The following is a 21,660-nucleotide window of genomic DNA, read 5'->3' on the forward strand; positions in this document are numbered from 1 at the left end:
ATCCACATTAGGCATTAACTTCCCAGACTAGTGATTGCCAAAATATGCAATGACTGATGAGGCACTTTACTACAAGAGTAAGCATTGAGGTAAGAAAGGGCATGAAACTGAGGAGGAAACTTCTCAAGGAAAGACATCATTGAACTTGTATTTTTGAAATGAACATCCGGACTCTATGCAGGGCCGAATAACACGTTATACATTGTATCAGTATATGTGCTCTTAAAATCTAAATAAATATAAACAAGCATTTGCAATGCAATAGGTCTCGCATTTACGAGAGTTTACTATATTGTCATTTACAATGGCAATAGCTCACACTCTTGTAAATGCGAGACCTATTTCAATTTGAAGAAGCGGCCGCCATTGTCCGGGGCTGCCTGAAAGTGAAAGCGCACATGGCAAGGAAAGCATGTCATGCCTGCAGTAGGAGAAACTCATTAAAGAAAATAGTGCTTACAGACTAAATAAGACATTCGGTGTCGCAACAGAAGTAAAAGGGCCAGTCCTCATGGGAGGTTACAAATGAAGACAAGGCGGTACCAAGGAGGGACAAACAAGCCCAATAACGACTCAGAAGCCAGAGTTTACAAAGGACAATGACATAAGCCAATAGAAAATATAGGCGGAGAGTGGGTGGGGCTTCAAAGCCATACTCCAAAGCTGCATGCCTCGCAGCAGAGCATGCGCTGCCCAGGCTCGCCCTAAAATGCCACAACAAATGACTGAAAAATATTTACTTTCCACCAGGAGCAAATAGTCAAAAAATACTTATCTGTGATGGTATGCAATGATAAACTATTTGCCTCTAGTACGGTTTCAAAGAAGAAGTAAGCAGAGAATCTATGTTGTTGTTGGAAACAAAAAATAACCAAGTGGGAATGATTGAAAAGATGCAGTGAAAAGCCAGGACATGGCAGCGATGAATAATTCTACCCTGGTGGGGGTTTGTGAGGGCACAGCACAGTTATCTTCCACTCATGCCTCACAAGAGCACAGATACTGTCTCATGGCTGCTGGCATAGCGGGAAAAACAACCCCTCTTTGGTCAGAAGGGACCATCATTTGTGAAATCCTTCTCAAGCTCCAGTTTGGCGGTTAGATTTGTTTGGCGTGCAGAATGAGCGGTTCCCCTCCTTGGAGACGCGAGGACGTACGCATTACGTGCGCGTGCCCCGCTGCTGTAAAATCCACGCTGCCACTAATGGCCTCTGGGTTTTGAGTCACAATAGAAGCCTGCTGAATGTTCTGCAGCCTTTCAGAGAGACCTCGTTTTCACCTGCTAAATGGAAACATTTTATCTGATGCAGGCAGCAGGCATTGCCGGTGCACTTCACAGCTACAGACTCCATCCCCTCCCCGTAGTTCCCCAGAGGGTTTCGGTTGTACACACACATAGATGCAATGTTTTGGAAACGCAGGATTTACAAATCTGTCTGCCAGCTAACTCTAGTACACCTCGGCTCCATTTACTTCTCTCAATAAATGTGTATGGTTTTGTGTCTCTCTCACACATTCTCTCTCTCACTCATACAGCCACACATACATTCCCTCTCTCTCTGTCTGTCTGTCTTGCTCTTTCTGCCCCGCAGGAGCGATCACAGAAACACGTCACAAGAGTGCCTGAAGGGAAGAAAATTGACAACATCTTCTACTCATCTTCAGGTGCACATGCTCCAGATGTAGGTGGCGTCTCACTGAACAATGACTTGAATCCTCAGGTTCTGTAAAGCCTGAGCTTCCCCCATTTATTCGAACAAGCAGTGAAATTCCTTGGATCCCCCTACATCTTAAAGCTTCTGTAATTCTAAAAAGAGGCTGAAGATATCCCTGCATTACAGAATCTTTCATCCCCGTGCTATATCCAGACCAGGATCACCCCGCTAGATTCTAGCAGGCGCGGTTCGTCCATTGGGGCGTGGGGGCGTAGCCCCCCTGCCCGACGCCGCCCGCAGCTCCCTCATGACAATCATGTCAATGAATCAACATGACGTCAGACCGCCGGGCGGGCATCATGTTGATTCATTGACATGATTGTACAGGCGGCAACAAAAGTACGCATGCGTGGGGACGGAGGGTGAATTTTTACCCGTGCCCACGCATGCGCACTTGTGTTTTTGTGGCGTTGCGCATGCCCATCAGGAGCCCTAATGGGCGTGCTGCGGGCGAGAGGGTACCTGTGCCCCTGGCGCCAGGATTGGCCAGGGGCGCTGTGAGCCTGTGACGTGTGGGGAGCAGAGCCCAGAGGTGGCGCGGACCGGGACCGGCAGCAAGGTAAGAGTGTGTGTTTTTCGGTGTTCCAGTAAACTAGCTTGCACAAATGACTTGAGATAGTTCAGTGTGTTAAAGCATCTGCTGCAGAAATGTGTGCGTCTATTCCAGGTCACCCGTTTATTTCACGGCAGAATTTCTATTTTGATAGTAGCAACAACAGCCTTCAACAGATTTCATTTTATAAACATTTTCCAGAAAATGAGTTAACAACTTTGTCACCACAAATATAATGTACTCTTTGAATTAAGGTTATAAAATTTCAAAATGTTAACAAACGGTAGAGGCGGAATAGCATGATATATGCATTTATTACTGCATGCATGTTGGTGTATGTTTGTATGTGAATTTGTATAGTACATACCTAGGGCTTACAGGATGGCAAATACATGGGCGGTAGAAGGTTTCCAGCATAAAAAGGTAGGACTGATGTAATATGTAAACTGGCACATCCTTCAATATCGATCCTAAAGGCTTGTTAGAGTCCATAATTTATTTTTATATGGCCATAAAAATACATGAATGATGGATGGATGCAGGGTGGGTGCATTAATGATTGTTCGGTGGATGGGTGGGTGGATGGGTGCATGGATGGATGCATGCATGATGGGTGGATGGATGCATGAATGATGGATGCAGGATGGATGGGTGGGTGGATGGGTGGATGCATGAATGAATGATGTATGGATGCAGGATGGGGGGATGGATGGGTGAATGGATGGGTGGATGCATGAATGATGTATGGATGTATGGATGGATGGATGGATGGATGCATGCATGATGGGTGGATGCATGATGGATGGATGGGTGGATGGATGGATGGATGCATGAATGATGTATGGATGGATGCATGCATGATGGATGGATGGGTGGATGGATGGATTGGTGGGTGCATGAATGATGTATGGATGGATGCATGCATGATGGGTGGATGCATGATGGATGGATGGGTGGATGTATGGATGCAGGGTGGGTGGGTGGATAGATGGATGGATGCATGAATGATGTATGGATGGATGCAAGATGGTTCGGGCTCGCTCGCTTCGCTCGATCGCTGCGGTGCAATATGCAAATTAGTTTATGCCTCACCACTTTCAATTGTCACCAGCTGCCCCTGGATTCTAGATGGGGGTTTTGCTCCTTCTCTTTCGATCCTGGATGATAAAATGATCGACAGACCACAGTATCATCACAGCCTCTTGACCTGAGCGCTGGATACCTTCTTAGCAATGACTGGTAGAAGAATACGTGCTCTAGAAATGGCTTCAATGTGGCATGTGCCTCTCAACAAAGCAACTTCAAAATAAGTAATTAAGTCATTAAAATTAAATGCCAGAGGGGTTCACTAAGGACTGTGATACTGTGCCCCCTGGGATACTTTGGCTGCTCTGGCGAGGAGATTAGTTGTGTGACTCAGAAAGCTAGCTCAGCTGTCTGTAGCAGCATGCGACAGGCCTGTCACCATGTGTCATACAATATAGGCTGTATTCCCACTGTCCCCTGAAGAGGCGCCAATACAACCTGGTGGAAAACACAAGGTGAGCAGAAAATCCCTGCATGGGGCGGGTTTCCACCTTATGTCTGTGCACTGTGAATGTCTATCGGGTGTTTTAACAGCTCCCTGGAGCATGCGAGGTTGCATCGGAAAACTCTGTATTGCAATAGGGCGAGTAGGAGTGGCTCCTCAGGCCATGCTGGCTTGCAATCCTTCTCCCACCAAACCCCCACTAGGGCTGTAAAAGCAGTGATGGGCTCACAGCTCTGCCAATCTCCAGACCTTCCCCCCCAAACCCCCCCTCCTTCTCTTACATTTAAAAAAACTGTATTTCCAAGGTTGTCAGGTCTAATGCAGGGTGAGTTAATAACTGTATTTACCTTGGAGCCCAAAAACTCATGGCTGACGTGCTATGATACATATAGTCAATGTGTTAAAAACACAAAGGATGCCCTGTATGCCAATTCAGAACCTTGGGCAATCAAGTGAGATATAGTGAATAGGATTCACAGAGCACTCATTTTTAATAATAATTAATACGTTTGGTGGATGCAAACAATCGTTCACAGCAACTAGAAGCATTCATAAGCATGGCCACAGAGTTGTGATCAATACATGTAATCAGTTACAATTCTAAAGATTATTTACTCATTTCTCAAAGACAATTGATTGCTCAACAAAGTGATCACACAGAGCAACAAATGTGATATGGTGACAGTTGTGTACACAAGTGAGAACAAATGACTCAGGACAATTCCAATTCCAGGACAAGTAGGGTAGTGTGGGATGGCGGCAATGTGTCAGCCTCTGTTCAAATGCTGAGGTCATCATCAAGAAAATGAACAAGCAATCAACATTTGGCTTGGAGTTCCAGTAGGGAAATTACTTAGAGTAACCAGTACTCAGTGGATACCCAAAAATTGAGTAATCAAACAGAGTATTGACTGGGAGCGGACTTGTGAATGGTGGAGTCACTATGGCTATGTGAAATATGGCAATGCTCCAGTTTATGGTCAAACAGAGGACATGGCCTCAGAGTTCAACCTTATCCATGTGCAGTGGCATATGATTCCCCTGAAGCTTGGATCATTAAGCCCGGCAATGTTGTGAAATCCCCCCTGATCATTGTAGGATGTACCACACAGTTTTCTGCCAGAGAGAGATAGAGAGATATAAAAAAGGTTTTCCCCTTTCACATGAAATCCTTGGGGTGATTCATGTTAGCTGGCCACACTAATACTGTAACATATGAACCATTCATTCATTGAGAATGATATAGCGGGGTTTAAAGGTGTGTTATTCATCTAACCAGGGTTCCATTTGTCAAAGGCCACCAACCGATCCAGTGGATGCCGCAGACCTGAAAGTATATCTACCCCTTAAAAGGTTGACTGTAGTCATGAATCTATGACATATGAGCTTGTAAATTTCGTACTCAAAGGGTACTTGGTACCCCTGGGGACCATTTTAGATGTTTTCCCAGTTCCAGCACCAGTAGCTCCTCATGTTTGTACATTTTTTCCAGTAGCTGTGGTCACTGACCAATCAATCTCTGGTGGCCTTCTGAAGTGGATGAGCGAATATTCAGGTTTAAACTACTTTCTTTTGCCAACTAGAAATCAACCCTTTTTGATTGCCTGGAAATATCAGTTCAGTTTTGGATAGTGGATTTTGAATTTTTTAAACATATTCCAGAAGCCTAGTTTCAAAGCCCCTGAACTACCTCCCTTTCAGCCAGGTTTTTTTATTATGTAGGATAAAGAGCAGATCAATTAGGATAAAGAGAAGGCATATCATAGTTTGCCTGATACATTTGTAACATTATCTCTGTTGCCTGAGCTACTCTTGGAGAGTCAACTGTACAAAGAATGTAATCTGTTTTTGCATTTGCGATGCAGTAGCACCACAGGCCCTGCAACGCCAGTGCTAAACAACAGTAACTACCACAAATACTACCCAACATTTACTGCCTGCTGCAGAACATAAAAAAGGCCATACGCATATGCTTGCTTTAACTGTTCTCAACAATATTATTGACATACGGGAAGCCATTATAGTATTTAAAACAGTCCTACTCTATCTTATTAGTCATAAACTGTGCCCAACTTATTGTGAATTCCTTCACAAATGATGCCCAACTCTTAAGCACCGCTGCCACTCTCGCGACATCTGCAGCGTCTGTCACCAAACTGTACATGATATTTTGGGAGGTGGGTGTGTATGTATATCTTCCCAAGATAATAAGAAACAAAACAGATGTTCATTGTTTATCATATGAGCACATTCAACATTTAATTAATTGAAATGATGTTTAGCTGTCCCTTTAAGAAGAACATTTTTCCAAGAACACTTGCAAAATATAGTTTGCTTTTCAGAGATACTTGTGAAGTCTCTGAAGAAGATTCAGGCAATGTTCATGCCACAACGTTACACCACCATGTATATTGCCTCAAGGGGGTGGGGGGTGGGGAGTGTGAGTACCAGTTACACTGTGTTATACAGCTTCATTAATAGCGATGGCAAGATCATACTGTTGTGTTATGTACTACAGTGTTCGCTTGTTTCAATGATTAGCACCTTGTTTTATGAGGATCATTCACTTCCTTGTGAAAAATTACTGCCCATTAGTTTCTGGGAACCAACAAAACATTCAAACTCAATGTTTGACACTAACACCAAATGTCACTGAAATATGGCAACGAAAGACTCTACATTAAATCATATTGGAAGTACATTTCCATCAAAGCTACAGCTGTGAAAAATACTTTAGTGTATACCCTTACCTTGGAGGGGCTGTATGCTGTGAGTCTGTACAACAATGCACAGCTGGAGGACCAGCTGAGGAGCACTTTCCAGGAATGTGGCCAGCAAATGCAGCATGCTGACGTCTGCGTACTCGTACACCATTTTCCAATAGAACCGCCATCTGTCGCTCTCCGCACTCCGTCGGCTTCGGATGCCCAAGTAAATTGTATGGAAATATCTAGGAAACAAGAGAGTGTACTTAAAATGGGGTTGAGTTATTTTCTACAACTCTGAAAAAGTGAACAACTTGGGAAGGAGACCTATGACTGTTTTCAAGAGATGGCCTATGATCATTACTTCTGTTAAAGAACCCCTTTGGACAGTGTTACTTAAGAGAGTGAACTTGTGAGATTTCAAGTCCCATTAAGCGCCATGCGCCCTAGCACCTGGTCTCAGTTTTGGTTACTGTTTTGTACAAGCACCTATAACACAATTCACACTGTTTAGTCAATGCAGTTTTATTATGTGCTCCCTCCATCCTTGTGGAATTGTCTTCCCACTCAACATTGATCCACAACGAGCTGTATTATCCTTCAGAGGCACTTTCATACTCGGGCATGATTTCGAGTTGGGTAGTAGTCCTCAGATTTCTTGGTGAAGCGCTAAATACTTTGAGAATCCACCAGTGGAATTTGATCCACCATAGGAACAGCATGAAGGGGAAAATCCACAGGTTGATTATTTTCATGATTAATCCCTTCCTTCAGAAATTTTTGAATTTGTCATCACTCCACCCACTCTGAACTCTAAATAAGGCAATTGATTGTTTTCTTCCTTCTTCTCCGAACAGAAATTTGAATAAAGACACCATCCACTTGGGATTAAAATACATTATAAAGTAGAAAAGCCTACTCAACTCCAACGTATCCTAGACTACCCTAACAGCCCTTCCCTTTCTAACCTAATCTAACCCACACGATTTTCATGAAAAAGTTGTGTTTGTGGAAGTCTCTGATGTAGCGGCATTGAAATAAGCCTATTCCAGGAAGATTGAGGAGGAACAAAGTTGTGCCCAATAAATGGACACTACATTATTTGACTGGATCTTGCTTTGAAAATGAAAATATGTGGAAGATGTGATTGGTATTTTTTTTTAAAGGTAAGACCCTTCTATGCCTTGTTTGAGGCAGGTATCTGTAAAGAGGTGCCACAACAAAAAGACCTAGTCCCATAGACAATGTTTCTTCTAGACCCATGAATACACCTGGATTGTTGAGAAAATCATTCCAGATCCACCTCTAGCTATAGAGATTATTGCTGTATCCCAGTCTATTGCCATAATAAAAAATAGCTATACTCTGATTACATAACAACACAGGACAAACATTCACTAGAGGGACGACAAAAAATTGTGAAATAGCTGGCAGTCACCTCACGGGCGCACCACCAATGGGACCCCTGGTTGGTACTCACCAGGATGGCCCTGTTCTCATCATTGGTGACAACCAGCTTAACGTAAACGTGTCCGACACCCAAAGAAACAGTGAATGGTGCAGTGTACATACAATTTATATGTGAACAGGACTAACAACATTCAACATATATCACGACAGATACTGTGCATACAAGATACAAAAAACTTTTATTCGCACTTTTCTTGTTGCAGCAGTACACACACATACATAAAAAAGTGAGTAGCGAATACTACCTATCGACTCGCACTCTACTTACAGCCGACATGTTTCATTGCCTTGGTCTTTATCAGGCAATTTCTTCAGGGCAACCAGTCTTAAACTGCCACTACCAATGCCACTGTGTTATTTTTATGTGCTGTAAATCAAGAGAGGAAACTGCGTTTCAGAAGCCATACTATATTGCCTCCTGCTCACCCCCTGAGTATTTTATGGTGATGGATAATAGTTACCTAGTTGGCCGGTCTGTCTTTCATACCTTGGAAGAGAGACCTCTTTCAAAAAATCAAACTACAACTCCCATGCGGTGAGTGTGTTCGTATCTCCCTTCAATCTTTAAATCTAGGGCAAAGGAAAAATCCCAGGAACAGCGGTTTAAAAACGGTTAATATAGTCTCACCACATTCATCTTATAGACCCCACCATAACCAGACCACTTGCCGCTTTTACCAGTGGAGAATACTCGGTCGGCGTCTTCTCAGCACCGGAACGCCGAGCGAGTGCTTCTCCGTTCTATTTACTTCCAGGGCATCGACGATGGTCTGCTCTGGTTGGTCGACCTAATCACGTGATCTGTATTGATTCGGACCGAAAATTTTGCAATCACTTGACCCTCCTTTTTTCATATTTAGAAGAAACAATCTATTTCTTAGTGAATATACCAACGCGACCACTCGACTGTATATTGGGAAATAAGACTCGGATATTTTCGTCACGGACGGTAATTTCGGGAGCCATCTTGGAACGGGCTAGCTACAGTGTCAGACAGTATTAGTCCCCTATGTACCTACGAAAATTCATTTTTTCAAAGGTTGTTACATCGTTCATTATTTCGATTTGCCCCTTTGAATGGTAGGTAGACTCAGAACCCACTCATAGTTCTTCTACTAATTTCACATCTATCTCTTTGGAGCGCGTCACTTTTGGCGGCCATATTGGGGCAGTTACACTCAATGTTGAGTTGCCATCAGACCTTTTGCTTATTATCTCAATGAGTTATTTAGCGTTATTATGGGTACACACTCGATGGCTCCTGGGACCGGCAGGTCCACAGAGCCCCCACATTGTTTCAATTTCTATTCATCACACATTTTTTTGATGAAGTTTCTCCGATTCATTTCCATGAAATTAGCCTCTTCACTTAAAATTCACCATCAGTTAGCTTTATTTAAGCCTTTTCAGTTAGTATAAAAGGTGTACAGTCTATGTTCATATAATATTCTCTATTCTGGTAAGGTATACAGTAATCCAAAGTACACACCTAGGACTATTGCGTGTGAGGCTTCACCTCCTAATGTCGAATTTATGCACTTCACTCTTCATAAAGAGGCCAATCGTGAGACATACTAAGCCAAGGAACATAAAGCATGTTTATTCAGCGTAATTTATTCCATTCAAGGAGTTCATTTAACCCTCTCTGTTCGCTTCGTTCCTGAAAAATCCAGCGTGCTTCTTTATTCATCAGCCGTCTTTCCATCGATTGTGACTCCCCTACCACTCTTTCTAAAACCACCCAGGTGAACGAATGTCTATTGCGGCGGCAATGTTGTACCAGCTTTGTCGTGAACTTCCCTTGTCGTATAGTACTGAGATGTTCTTGAATGCGGAGTTTAATCTTCCGCGTTGTAAGACCGATGTACTCCAGGCCACATTCACATCTGAGTCTATATACTACATTTGTAGTGTTACAGTTACTGAAATGCTTCAGTGTCCATACTTTTCCAGATTGTAACACGACTGTAGTGCTTTTGTTTGTAAGGTGACAAATGCGATTGGAGTTATATCGCAAATAAATGCACCAAGGATTGGTTGATTCTTATAATCAGTACAGCCCAGAGACTAAGCGAAGAGGTATTAAAAGAAATTGTCGAATTAGAAGAGACTATCAATCGTGATAATAGTTTTACTGATGCCAAGGAACATCTAGAGAAAATCAAAGCTGACCTGGAGGAGTATAAGCAATACATGGTGACACAGAAAATCAGAAGGCTACAACGTAATCTCCAACGCTACACGCACGAGTGGGCTTTTCCCTATATTGACGACGCGTATTACCAGCCAGCTCAAGACCAACAACAACAAGCTGGGCCCAACAGAAGAGGGCGAGGTGCCAGGTTCCCACAGCAAAAAAGAACACCTACAAACTGGTCCTTCGCGAATACATCTAGTGAAGAAGAACCTGAACCAGGCCCTAGCGCTAACAGAGTCAGATTTAATCAATCTGAAACATCTAACACAGACCTGAACACTCTTTTGAGGAATTTTTTAGAACAGGGTCAAGCATCGAACAAAGGCCCGGGATTTCAACCACAGCAACAAGGAAGAGGAAGAGGACGGGGCAATCGACCGCAACCACAATGGCAAACTTCCTCCCCTCGGTTGACGCGGAGCAGAGGGAAGAAAACATTATGAAGAGCATTGTTGTGAATCTATCAGATCATCTGCTGACACCCGAAGAAGAGAAGATGTTAAACAAGGGATTGGGCTTTGTACCCACCCCTAATCATGATGCTTTTAAATGTCGAACAGAGTTCCACGAAACAATGCGTAGAATCAAATTGAAGAAATTCTTCATGAAACAACAGTTTGAAGAAACTAAGGGGTTCTATTCCAATCTAAGAAAACCATCCACTTTTTGCCCCCCTAATGCAACAATGGGCCCCGAAGTCGCAGTATTCGAGGCTAAGGTCCTAGACGAGATAGGGGAAATAGAAAATAAGAACAAAGCAATGGGGTTTAAAAACATGATGAAAGAGGATTGGGACGCAGTCAGGTCTCTCCAAAACAACAACAAAATAGTTATAAAGAACGCCGATAAGGGCGGTGCAATTGTGATCTTAAATGCATCTGATTACGAAATTGAGGTACGAAAATTACTAGATGTGAGAACCAATTACCAACCGTTGGCAAGAGACCCCACCCCAGAATTGAAGGAGATAATTGTATCCGTTGTCGGGACTGCGAAAGAAAAGAAATGGATTAGCACGAAGGAGGCAGAGTTCCTGATTAACACCACCCCTAGGACCCCTGCCTTCTACATCCTACCAAAGATACACAAGCCTGCCAGGCCCCCCCCCTGGCAGGCCCATTGTGTCTGGTATCCAGTCTATACTGGAACCCCTGTCTCAATTCGCGGACTACTACCTCCGTGAGTCGGTGATAACCCAAAAATCTTTTGTGAAGGACACCACAGACATCCTCAATGCCCTGGACTCGATGGCCTTTGACCCTGGCACCGAATATATTGTGACCATCGATATCGAATCCCTCTACTCTTGTATCCCCCAAGAAGCGGCACTCATGGCAATTGCAAGAGCTCTTAGAAAACAAGAATGGTTTTACGATGCCCCTCAAAGCGTCATCCTACAATGCGTCGAATTGGCTCTAACAAGAAACTTTTTTTGTTTTAAAAATGAGCTTTTTCTCCAAGTAATGGGGACATCGATGGGTGCCACGATGGCGCCGAGCGTGGCATGCATCTACTTGGGACAGTTTGAGGAGCACGTCGTCGAGTCCGAGGAAAACCCCTTTAAGGATCACATACATCTGTGGAGGCGTTATATCGACGACGTGCTCCTCATTTGGTCTGGAAATGAAGACACTCTCCTGGGTTTCCTGAACTGGTTAAATACACAGGATAGGAGCCTAAGGTTTACGTGGAAATATCATCACACAAACGCCATCTACCTGGATGTAGATATTGAAGCCTGTGAAGGAAGGTTGGCCACGAGTGTACATCAGAAACCAACCGATAGAAACTCACTTCTATCTTACCAATCATACCACCCCAGGGCCCTTAGGGACAACCTCCCTGTAGGACAATTTATGCGATATAGACGGAACTGTTCCTCAACTGAAGTCTATAGAGAACAAGCAGAAGTCTTGAGCAGAAGGTTGAAAGACCGAGAATACCCTCGTAGAGTCATTCGACAGGCGAATAAAAGGGCTTTGAGTACTCCCCGTGCAGCCCTGTTGGAATCCCAGAGGAAAGAAAAAACAGAGTGTGTACCTGTGGTCATGACTTTTGACCCCCTGGCAACAAGAATTCGCCAAGCGATTAGAAAACATTGGTCCATTCTATCAACATCAGACCATAAGATGCCTCCACCGCGTTTTGCCTTCCGGAGGGCCAATAATCTCAAAGATAAATTGGTTCACACCAGAATGCTAGAGAAAACAGAAGCAGAAACCACCACTGTACCGAACGGGCACTTCCCCTGTGGGAATTGTTCGGTTTGTCACCTTACAAACAAAAGCACTACAGTTGTGTTACAATCTGGAAAAGTATGGACACTGAAGCATTTCAGTAACTGTAACACTACAAATGTAGTATATAGACTCAGATGTGAATGTGGCCTGGAGTACATCGGTCTTACAACGCGGAAGATTAAACTCCGCATTCAAGAACATCTCAGTACTATACGACAAGGGAAGTTGACGACAAAGCTGGTACAACATTGCCACCGCAATAGACATTCGTTCACCTGGGTGGTTTTAGAAAGAGTGGTAGGGGAGTCACAATCGATGGAAAGACGGCTGATGAATAAAGAAGCACGCTGGATTTTTCAGGAACGAAGCGAACAGAGAGGGTTAAATGAACTCCTTGAATGGAATAAATTACGCTGAATAAACATGCTTTATGTTCCTTGGCTTAGTATGTCTCACGATTGGCCTCTTTATGAAGAGTGAAGTGCATAAATTCGACATTAGGAGGTGAAGCCTCACACGCAATAGTCCTAGGTGTGTACTTTGGATTACTGTATACCTTACCAGAATAGAGAATATTATATGAACATAGATTGTACACCTTTTATACTAACTGAAAAGGCTTAAATAAAGCTAACTGATGGTGAACTTTAAGTGAAGAGGCTAATTTCATGGAAATGAATCGGAGAAACTTCATCAAAAAAATGTGTGATGAATAGAAATTGAAACAATGTGGGGGCTCTGTGGACCTGCCGGTCCCAGGAGCCATCGAGTGTGTACCCATAATAACGCTAAATAACTCATTGAGATAATAAGCACAAGGTCTGATGGCAACTCAACATTGAGTGTAACTGCCCCAATATGGCCGCCAAAAGTGACGCGCTCCAAAGAGATAGATGTGAAATTAGTAGAAGAACTATGAGTGGGTTCTGAGTCTACCTACCATTCAAAGGGGCAAATCGAAATAATGAACGATGTAACAACCTTTGAAAAAATGAATTTTCGTAGGTACATAGGGGACTAATACTGGCTGACACTGTAGCTAGCCCGTTCCAAGATGGCTCCCGAAATTACCGTCCGCGACGAAAATATCCGAATCTTATTTCCCAATATACAGTCGAGTGGTCGCGTTGGTATATTCACTAAGAAATAGATTGTTTCTTCTAAATATGAAAAAAGGAGGGATAAGTGATTGCAAAATTTTCGGTCCGAATCAATACAGATCACGTGATTAGGTCGACCAACCAGAGCAGACCATCGTCGATGCCCTGGAAGTAAATAGAACGGAGAAGCACTCGCTCGGCGTTCCGGTGCTGAGAAGACGCCGACCGAGTATTCTCCACTGGTAAAAGCGGCAAGTGGTCCGGTTATAGTGGGGTCTATAAGATGAATGTGGTGAGACTATATTAACCGTTTTTTAACCGCTGTTCCTGGGATTTTTCCTTTGCCCTAGATTTAAAGATTGAAGGGAGATACGAACACACTCACCGCATGGGAGTTGTAGTTTGATTTTTTGAAAGAGGTCTCTCTTCCAAGGTATGAAAGACAGACCGGCCAACTAGGTAACTATTATACATCACCATAAAATACTCAGGGGGTGAGCAGGAGGCAATATAGTATGGCTTCTGAAACACAGTTTCCTCTCTTGATTTACAGCACATAAAAATAACACAGTGGCATTGGTAGTGGCAGTTTAACACTGGTTGCCCTGAAGAAATTGCCTGATAAAGACCAAGGCAATGAAACATGTCGGCTGTAAGTAGAGTGCGAGTCGATAGGTAGTATTCGCTACTCACTTTTTTATGTATGTGTGTGTACTGCTGCAACAAGAAAAGTGCGAATAAAAGTTTTTTGTATCTTGTATGCACAGTATCTGTCGTGATATATGTTGAATGTTGTTAGTCCTGTTCACATATAAATTGTATGTACACTGCACCATTCACTGTTTCTTTGGGTGTCGGACACGTTTACGTTAAGCTGGTTGTCACCAATGATGAGAACAGGGCCATCCTGGTGAGTACCAACCAGGGGTCCCATTGGTGGTGCGCCCGTGAGGTGACTGCCAGCTATTTCACAATTTTTTGTCGTCCCTCTAGTGAATGTTTGTCCTGTGTTGTTATGTAATCAGAGTATAGCTATTTTTTATTATGGCTATAGACTGGGATACAGCAATAATCTCTATAGCTAGAGGTGGATCTGGAATGATTTTCTCAACAATCCAGGTGTATTCATGGGTCCAGAAGAAACATTGCCTATGGGACTAGGTCTTTTTGTTGTGGCACTTGAATTGAGTGGAGGGCGACCTAGCCCTGTTTTTCCCTCTTGACTCCCCCCTTTTTGGGAATCTGTAAAGAGGTACCTTTTAAAGATAGACAAATTAATGCAATGGCCTAATGATAATTATAATAACAAAAACAGTAACAATAACAAAAATACACATTTTTTTCACAACATTAAAAAAAGTTATTGAAAGCTAGTCTCTGCTCTGAAGTAAGCCATTGTTGGGGATACTTCACCATGTTTGGTTCACTCATCAGAAAAAGAAATGTAAAATAAATCTATAATAATTAAATAAGCTGTTATTTCGCAATGCCAAGTTTTAAATATCGTCTTGTAAAAATATTGTGCCTAGAATATTGATTTACTATTTTTAACTCCACATTTACAGACCTTGGGATTATGATAGATAGATAGATAGATAGATAGATAAATAGATAGATAGATAGATAGATAGATAGATAGATAGATAGATAGATAGATAGAGAGATGAGGAGCTGCTGTCTCCACCTAAAATTTAGTAACTACCCAGAGATCCCTACTTCTTTGTTTGCATAATTTATGTGCCACTCTAAACCTGAAAGGGGATTGCTTTGACCTTTACTGGGTGCTCCCTTGTGTCTGGGCAAAGCTGTGTCTCTCTGACGAGCTCTAATAAGAGAGATCAAATAAGAGTGAAATACGTGTCAGGTACTGCTTTTATTCATTTGAGGTTGTCTTGGATAGTATTTATCCAATTCAATGCTGTAATACTGTGCCTGCAGTGGTAAATGGCATTTGGCATTTTTCAGCTCAGCTTGGATGGCACTAATCAATCCTATGTTTAAAGATTTTGCTGCAAAAATGGCAAAGGACTTGTTCACTTTTCCAGCTCGGCGTAGAAGGCACTGTGCTTATATTATGCTCAGGGCCACTGGATTTATGCGATTGTGCAGCCGTGGCAATTTCTGCATAATTATAGATTTGCTGCATTTGCAACTTAATCCATCATCTGTTGCATATTCTGCAGATTTTAACCCAAAAAAAAATTTCTAGCTCAAACGGTTCAAAAGTTACTAAAGATGCAGCGACACGTTGCAGCGCAGTGGAAGGCCCTTTGCAAAGATGGACTGTTGCCTATTGCTATATTTAGGAGTTAAACTGGTACTAATGAGGTGCAACCAATGCCCAGAGAGTGGTACCAAGTTTACAAATGTCAAAATTATGTTATTCACTTTCAGCGATTCAGTCTCCATTTTGCTGCTAAATAGAATGGTAAGGAAAACTTATTTTTCTCAGTTTTTTTTTCTTCAGATGTTTTGGTTCCGGATTCTTTTAAATAGCCTTTGAATCAAGCAGGATTACAAAGTGGACACTACTGTATAAACTGAATCGTGTCCTGGATTTTGTGGCCTACGCACATAAAAGCAACAATACCTATTGTCCATCAGTTAATTCAGACAGGAGCACACCAACAGTGGGGAGACCCACCTGTTCAAGAGGCATGCCATATGCAAACGCAGCTGCCCCTTTCCAGCTTTATTACTGTATAAAATGTTGTTATTATAATGCCAGCTAATAGGAAACACTGCCACAATTGAGCCAAACATTGTCCTAGTATCAAACTTGGTGGAGTTTTGTCAGAGAAGGCAAGAAGCCTACCACTGGCTCCTGCAGCTGGGACCATCCATGGTCAATGGATGGATTTGGAAATTGCTTCGCAACACAAATCTAAACAGCAAGTTGTGGGAAGGGAAGATGGTGTGTGGAAATTCCAGGTCATGTCAGAGAAAGGACCACATAGGTGGAGATAAACTCTTACTCGAATAGAGGAATAAGTGCAAAGGGAAACCAACATTAAACTCTGCAGAGTAGGACGTAAGAGGCTCAGTGTTTTCAAGTTATCACTCTTTATTTTTGCCACAGGGTGTGCTGGGGCTGAGGGGTCACAGGTGTCCTCTCTCTCAATCACAGGAAGGGGCCAAGAATCGGCACACAGCTATGCACACCTGACACTCATGACACACACAGGTATTTTGCTGCTCGGATTTGCGTATTTGTGATTATACATGTAATCACTTCCCGCCTGCCATCACCCCTAGGGTAGAAAAAAATGACTTCATCTCTAGTGGGCGGAATTTCTGTAGTGATCAAAACACATGTGATTGACAAAATACACAGCAAAATAGTGTGCAAATAACACAACTCCCACATTAGCAAAACACATATAGTTGTTCACTGGTCTAGGTATCCACCATGTAAAACACAAAATTACAAACTGGTGAGCCACCTCACAGCGATAAATGTGTGTGAATTCATGTTTGTTAGAAAGATTCGGCCTTTTTTTGTAGCCACATCTACGATTTAATAGGAATATTTACATGAATTGAAGAGCCAGAGAAAAAGGAAAGATAAAGTATGTATTTTTCATAATTTAAATACTTGTATTTTACAGATTCCTAAACGCACTGCTCAAATGTATGGAGTAAATGCGTCCAGTGCTTTAAATGGGCCGGTACTCACCGGTACTGAGTACCGGCACTTATTATAATTATCGCTCTGAGTACCGGCACTTCTCCACTGCCCTGGAGAGTACCGGTACTCATGAAAAGGTCGGCTCAACAGCTGTGCTGGTGAGCAGGAGAGGAAGCTGTCTCTGGCAGCCAAAGCGCCGCTTCTGTGTCGCCGATCTGAGCCCCTGCGGAGCTATTCCGCAGGGCTCATTTGAATAATGTCGGTGCTCTCCCTCACGCTGTGAGGTGTTTGATGGAGCAGGGTCCATTCAGGCCCTGTGCTGTCAATCACATTGCAAAAACAAAGGTTGTGATTGCGCTCCTTTAAGTATAAATAAGCGTAATGCATGAAGTTGTTCCTGTCCTTATGTTTAGGGTGCCAGTGGGTATTCCTTGCCTGAATTCGACCCACAGTTCGCGTCTTACTTACTTGGTTTCCATTCACAGTTATTGTGCATTGGAGGCAGTGACTCACATTTACATTTTCTATTTTTTGTTTCCTTTCAATTCTTTCTCACATTACACGTTCTTTTATTCCATGTAATTGACACCCCGTCCCGGCATTGCGATGTCTTCTATTTTAGGTGAAGTGGAGTTCACTTGATTAACTTGATTAACTTCTGGGTTGCACCGGGTTCTCATTCACTTGGATACTGATCTATGCCACGAGCACATTAAGTTCGGTATCACAATTAAGCAGGAACGATTGCTTTCTTTCTTACGGGGCACATTCTTGTGCCAGACACATGTTATTTTTCTACAGTCACCCTTGGGGCTGCTGAGCCACTCGGATTATGAACATAATTTCACGTGGTCAGGAACTTGAACGTATAATTGTGATATTAAGACACCATTGTTTAACGGTAACTAGATGTTACTGGAGCAGTAAATGTTTGTACTTTGTGTTTTTTGAACAGCGGAGTGCCAGGAGGATGCGATTTTCCTCCTGGGAGAATGTCCTCTTTACACTGTCAACATTCTCACTATCCTGTGCATTTATGCATACACAGAAATCATGGCAGTCCCCTGGCAGTAGCAATCAGAATACGGCCAGTCCGGCCCTGGTGGCAATTAACAAAGCCATGGTAGGTGAAGAGTATTACATGGCTTTTATCATGCCCGAGTCTTTTGTGTGTCTGCTTAGGTTTGTGTGTTTGCCTGCATTTGTATGCCTGTTTTTGTTAGAGAAAAGTGAAAGAGAGAGAGAATCAAGACACCCTCAGGAGGTATTTTAAAGAAAATGGGTGGCACTTTGTTTGTACATGTCTGATAGGTGACAAAAAATCATAAATAACGTAAAAGGGAGGGTTGTGGGTTGATGGATGAGTGAGTGGGTGGATGAGTGAGTGGATGGATGGATGAGTGAGCAAGGGTAGATGTATAGATGGATGGGTAGATGAATAGATGGATACATGAGTGAAAGCATGCATGGGTGAAAGAGGGTGGATGATTGGATAAAATGGTGGATAAGTGAAAGATTGGATGGATGAATGAAGGGTAGGGAGGATGGCGAAAGGGTGGGTGATGGATGAGTTAAAGGAGGGATTGAGTGAAAGGGTGGATAGAATACAGGAGTGAAAGGGTTGATTGCTGGATGAGGGAAAGGGTGGGTAAAAAGATGGATGAGTGAATGGATGAATGGATAGGTTTGGAGGTGGATGGATGGATAGGTTTAGATATGAAGGGTGAATAGATGGAATGGTGAAATAATGAATGATTGATGAAAGACTGATTAGACAATAGAATGTAAAGGTTAAATGGTGGACATCAGCAGGTAAATGGCAGGGTGAAAGGATGAAAGGATGAATGGATAGAATGATGGAAGAGACAAGAGATATATTCAGGGGAGGGTCATGATGGGTTGTTTCACTTGCTTGGTGCCATAAGCGCTTTGGTGCGACGTGGGGGTAATTTCAGTCTCTTCCTACTTGCGTGCTAAAAAATATATAGTATTGTGCCGAACAGCAATTAACAGTATGACATTAAGACGGTGGAACTATTGAAAAAAAATGAAATGTTAACATATTATCGCATTTCTTTTTCATTTAGTGTAATGAGTTAAACTGCTTTGTTTATATAAACACATTTCTCATGTGTTTTGGTATGTGCTGCAACTAATATGGAAGTTGTTAAATTTGATCAAGTCTTCCCCTTAGCCCCGCCCCTAGCCCCGCCTCCTCATTACATCTCTAGCTCATTTTAATGAGTACCTGCACTTATTTTTTTCCATTTAAAGCACTGAATACGTCGCTATTTAACCAACCACTCTGTGACACTCGCCTATTGACTCCCGCTCCCCTGCACAGCACCACACTGAATGACACATCCGCTCAGTGACATACGTCACCAGCGCGTGGCTCCGCCGGATAAGCACGCTCCTCGCTTAAGCAAATAATTCTGCTCATGTTATAGTATGTCCGCCAAATGAATCTTCAAATTAATAGCGTGCAAATTAAATTAAGTTTTCCATCCGTCACAGCTCCAGACAGAAGTTACTTCTTCATTGTTCGTCGTCTAATCTTGCTGGCGGTACGTGCCAGTCAGACATGGCAGCTCCTTTGTAACATGTCTGCTGGAGGACGGCGCGGGCGCCAGAGGATGCGCGGGAGCCGGGCTATTACTGACACAACATGGCATTTAAATAGCCGACAGGGAAGTGCGGGCTTCTGAATGCCTTTCGGATGCATATATTCCCGTACACTTAGCTAAGTGTTGAAGCGGTGGGTGATTGCTCGGCGGATGGGAATTAAGACTCAGGCCCGCCACAGTTCAGCAATACGACACAGAAGCACTGCAGGCCTGGGCAAGAGGAACAGAATATATATATATATTTAGCCCCTTTTAAAACAGGCCGACTGAACCGCATGCATGATGGCAGGCGCACGTTTGCTCCTTTATATGAGTTTATGCAAAGGGGTGTATTTCAGCTCAGTTTTCCACCCCCTCACTATTACTAGGTAATAAATAATTAAGTGGAATCTGTTGTTATAAATTAGGGCCGTAATCCGCAGTAAAACCAAAGCGACACAAAGTGACTTTATCTGTCAGCGCCATAAAGGGACACCCAGAGATGCTACCGAGGCCTGCGTGACATTTAACGGCGTTATCCTCCACTCCAGGGGCACTGTTGTGTTTACTGCTTGTTAATGGCTTGACGGCAGCGACCGTCTCCTCTTTGGTGGATGTGAGCTCTCTAGGGGGAGGGGAGAGGGGAGGAGACGCTCTGAAGAGGGCAAGAAGCCAAGAGGGCTTTGAATCCCAGCCAAGGAGAGTTGGTGTAAACCTTAAAAACACACAGTCTTTCAGAAGGACCTCTGCTAATCAAGAAGAAAGGAGATATCGAAAAGAACTCTGCCCACCCCTCAATTACCACCTTTTTGTTGTGCATTCAGTAGCATTAGGACCAGAGTAGTTCTAGCGTCACACCATAGCTCACGGCCAGCGAGGTTATGTTGCCTGGATCTGAACAAGTGACAGGGCCTTCTCACAGCCAGGCTAGGCTCCCTCTCCCATATTTTGCCTTGCACAAGTTTTGGTGATAAAAATGCACGTGTCTGCTAATTCCGTTCATTTGAGGAAAGGTATAGTCAGGGCGACTGGAATTATGCAACAGGCGTGGGTCAAGTTATGCAGCAGGGTTGAGTAAATTATACGTCAAGAAAAGGCAAATTATGCGGCACAATGCAGCACATTTTACAACAATATTACTTCATTATTTCGACATTTTTAAACTTGGTACCACTTTTTGGGCGTTGGTCGCACTTCATTAGTACCAGTTTAACACCGAAATATAGAAAAAGGCAACAGAAAGGTGATCAGTCCAGCTCTGCAAAGGGCCTTCCACTGTGCGGCAACCTGTTGCTACATCTTTAGTAACTTTTGAAACGTTTTTGCTAGGAACATTTAAAAAAAAAATCTGTAGATTAGTCGACCGATGATGGATTAAGTGGCAAATAAGGCAAATCTATAATTATGCAGAAATTGCAGCGGCCGCACAATCTGATAATTCCAGTGGCCTTGGGTATAGGGAGGTTCCCAAAGTGCTGGTCCAACTAAAAGTAAGATCACCTCCACAGACTCTCACTGTTGTTTCCTCAAATGACCCTAGTATTAGGAACGTTCTTCTGTCAGTAACTACATTTGATACAAAAGGGAGTAAAAAGGAGGTATGAGCAAGGAAAAAATCTGATTTTCCTATGAAGTGATTCTCGAATTCATTCAGATTTTTCTGATTGCACAGGAAATGTATCTGTTCTCAAGCTTGACACTAGCATGTTCATGTTGTGACGCAAACAGGAGCAGAAACCTTTTGAGAGTTGCCTGTTTGCGACATGTGAACTGGATGTGGAGATCAGTTACTTTGTGGCATATCCTGTCATAACGTTACAGGCAAAATTGAATTAATTGTGAATTTTGAGTTTTTAAAAATGTAATATGCAACCGTGAAACAAACATGTAAGCCTTAAACTTCTACAAGGCGACA

General features: G+C 43.0%; 1 protein-coding gene across 1 annotated transcript in view; it reads right to left on the reverse strand.

Moving 5' to 3' along the window:
• The window catches only part of XKR4 (XK related 4), a 693,467-nt gene that overhangs the window by 270,501 nt on the left and 401,306 nt on the right, over positions 1-21,660 (reverse strand). The window contains exon 2 of the mRNA XM_078685653.1: positions 6,550-6,749. Within this exon, the coding sequence (XP_078541779.1) occupies positions 6,550-6,749 (200 nt within the window). The remainder of the gene's footprint in view (positions 1-6,549; positions 6,750-21,660) is intronic.

Source organism: Lissotriton helveticus, chromosome 4_1 (genome assembly GCF_964261635.1).
Source record: "Lissotriton helveticus chromosome 4_1, aLisHel1.1, whole genome shotgun sequence".
Classification (NCBI taxonomy): domain Eukaryota; kingdom Metazoa; phylum Chordata; class Amphibia; order Caudata; family Salamandridae; genus Lissotriton; species Lissotriton helveticus.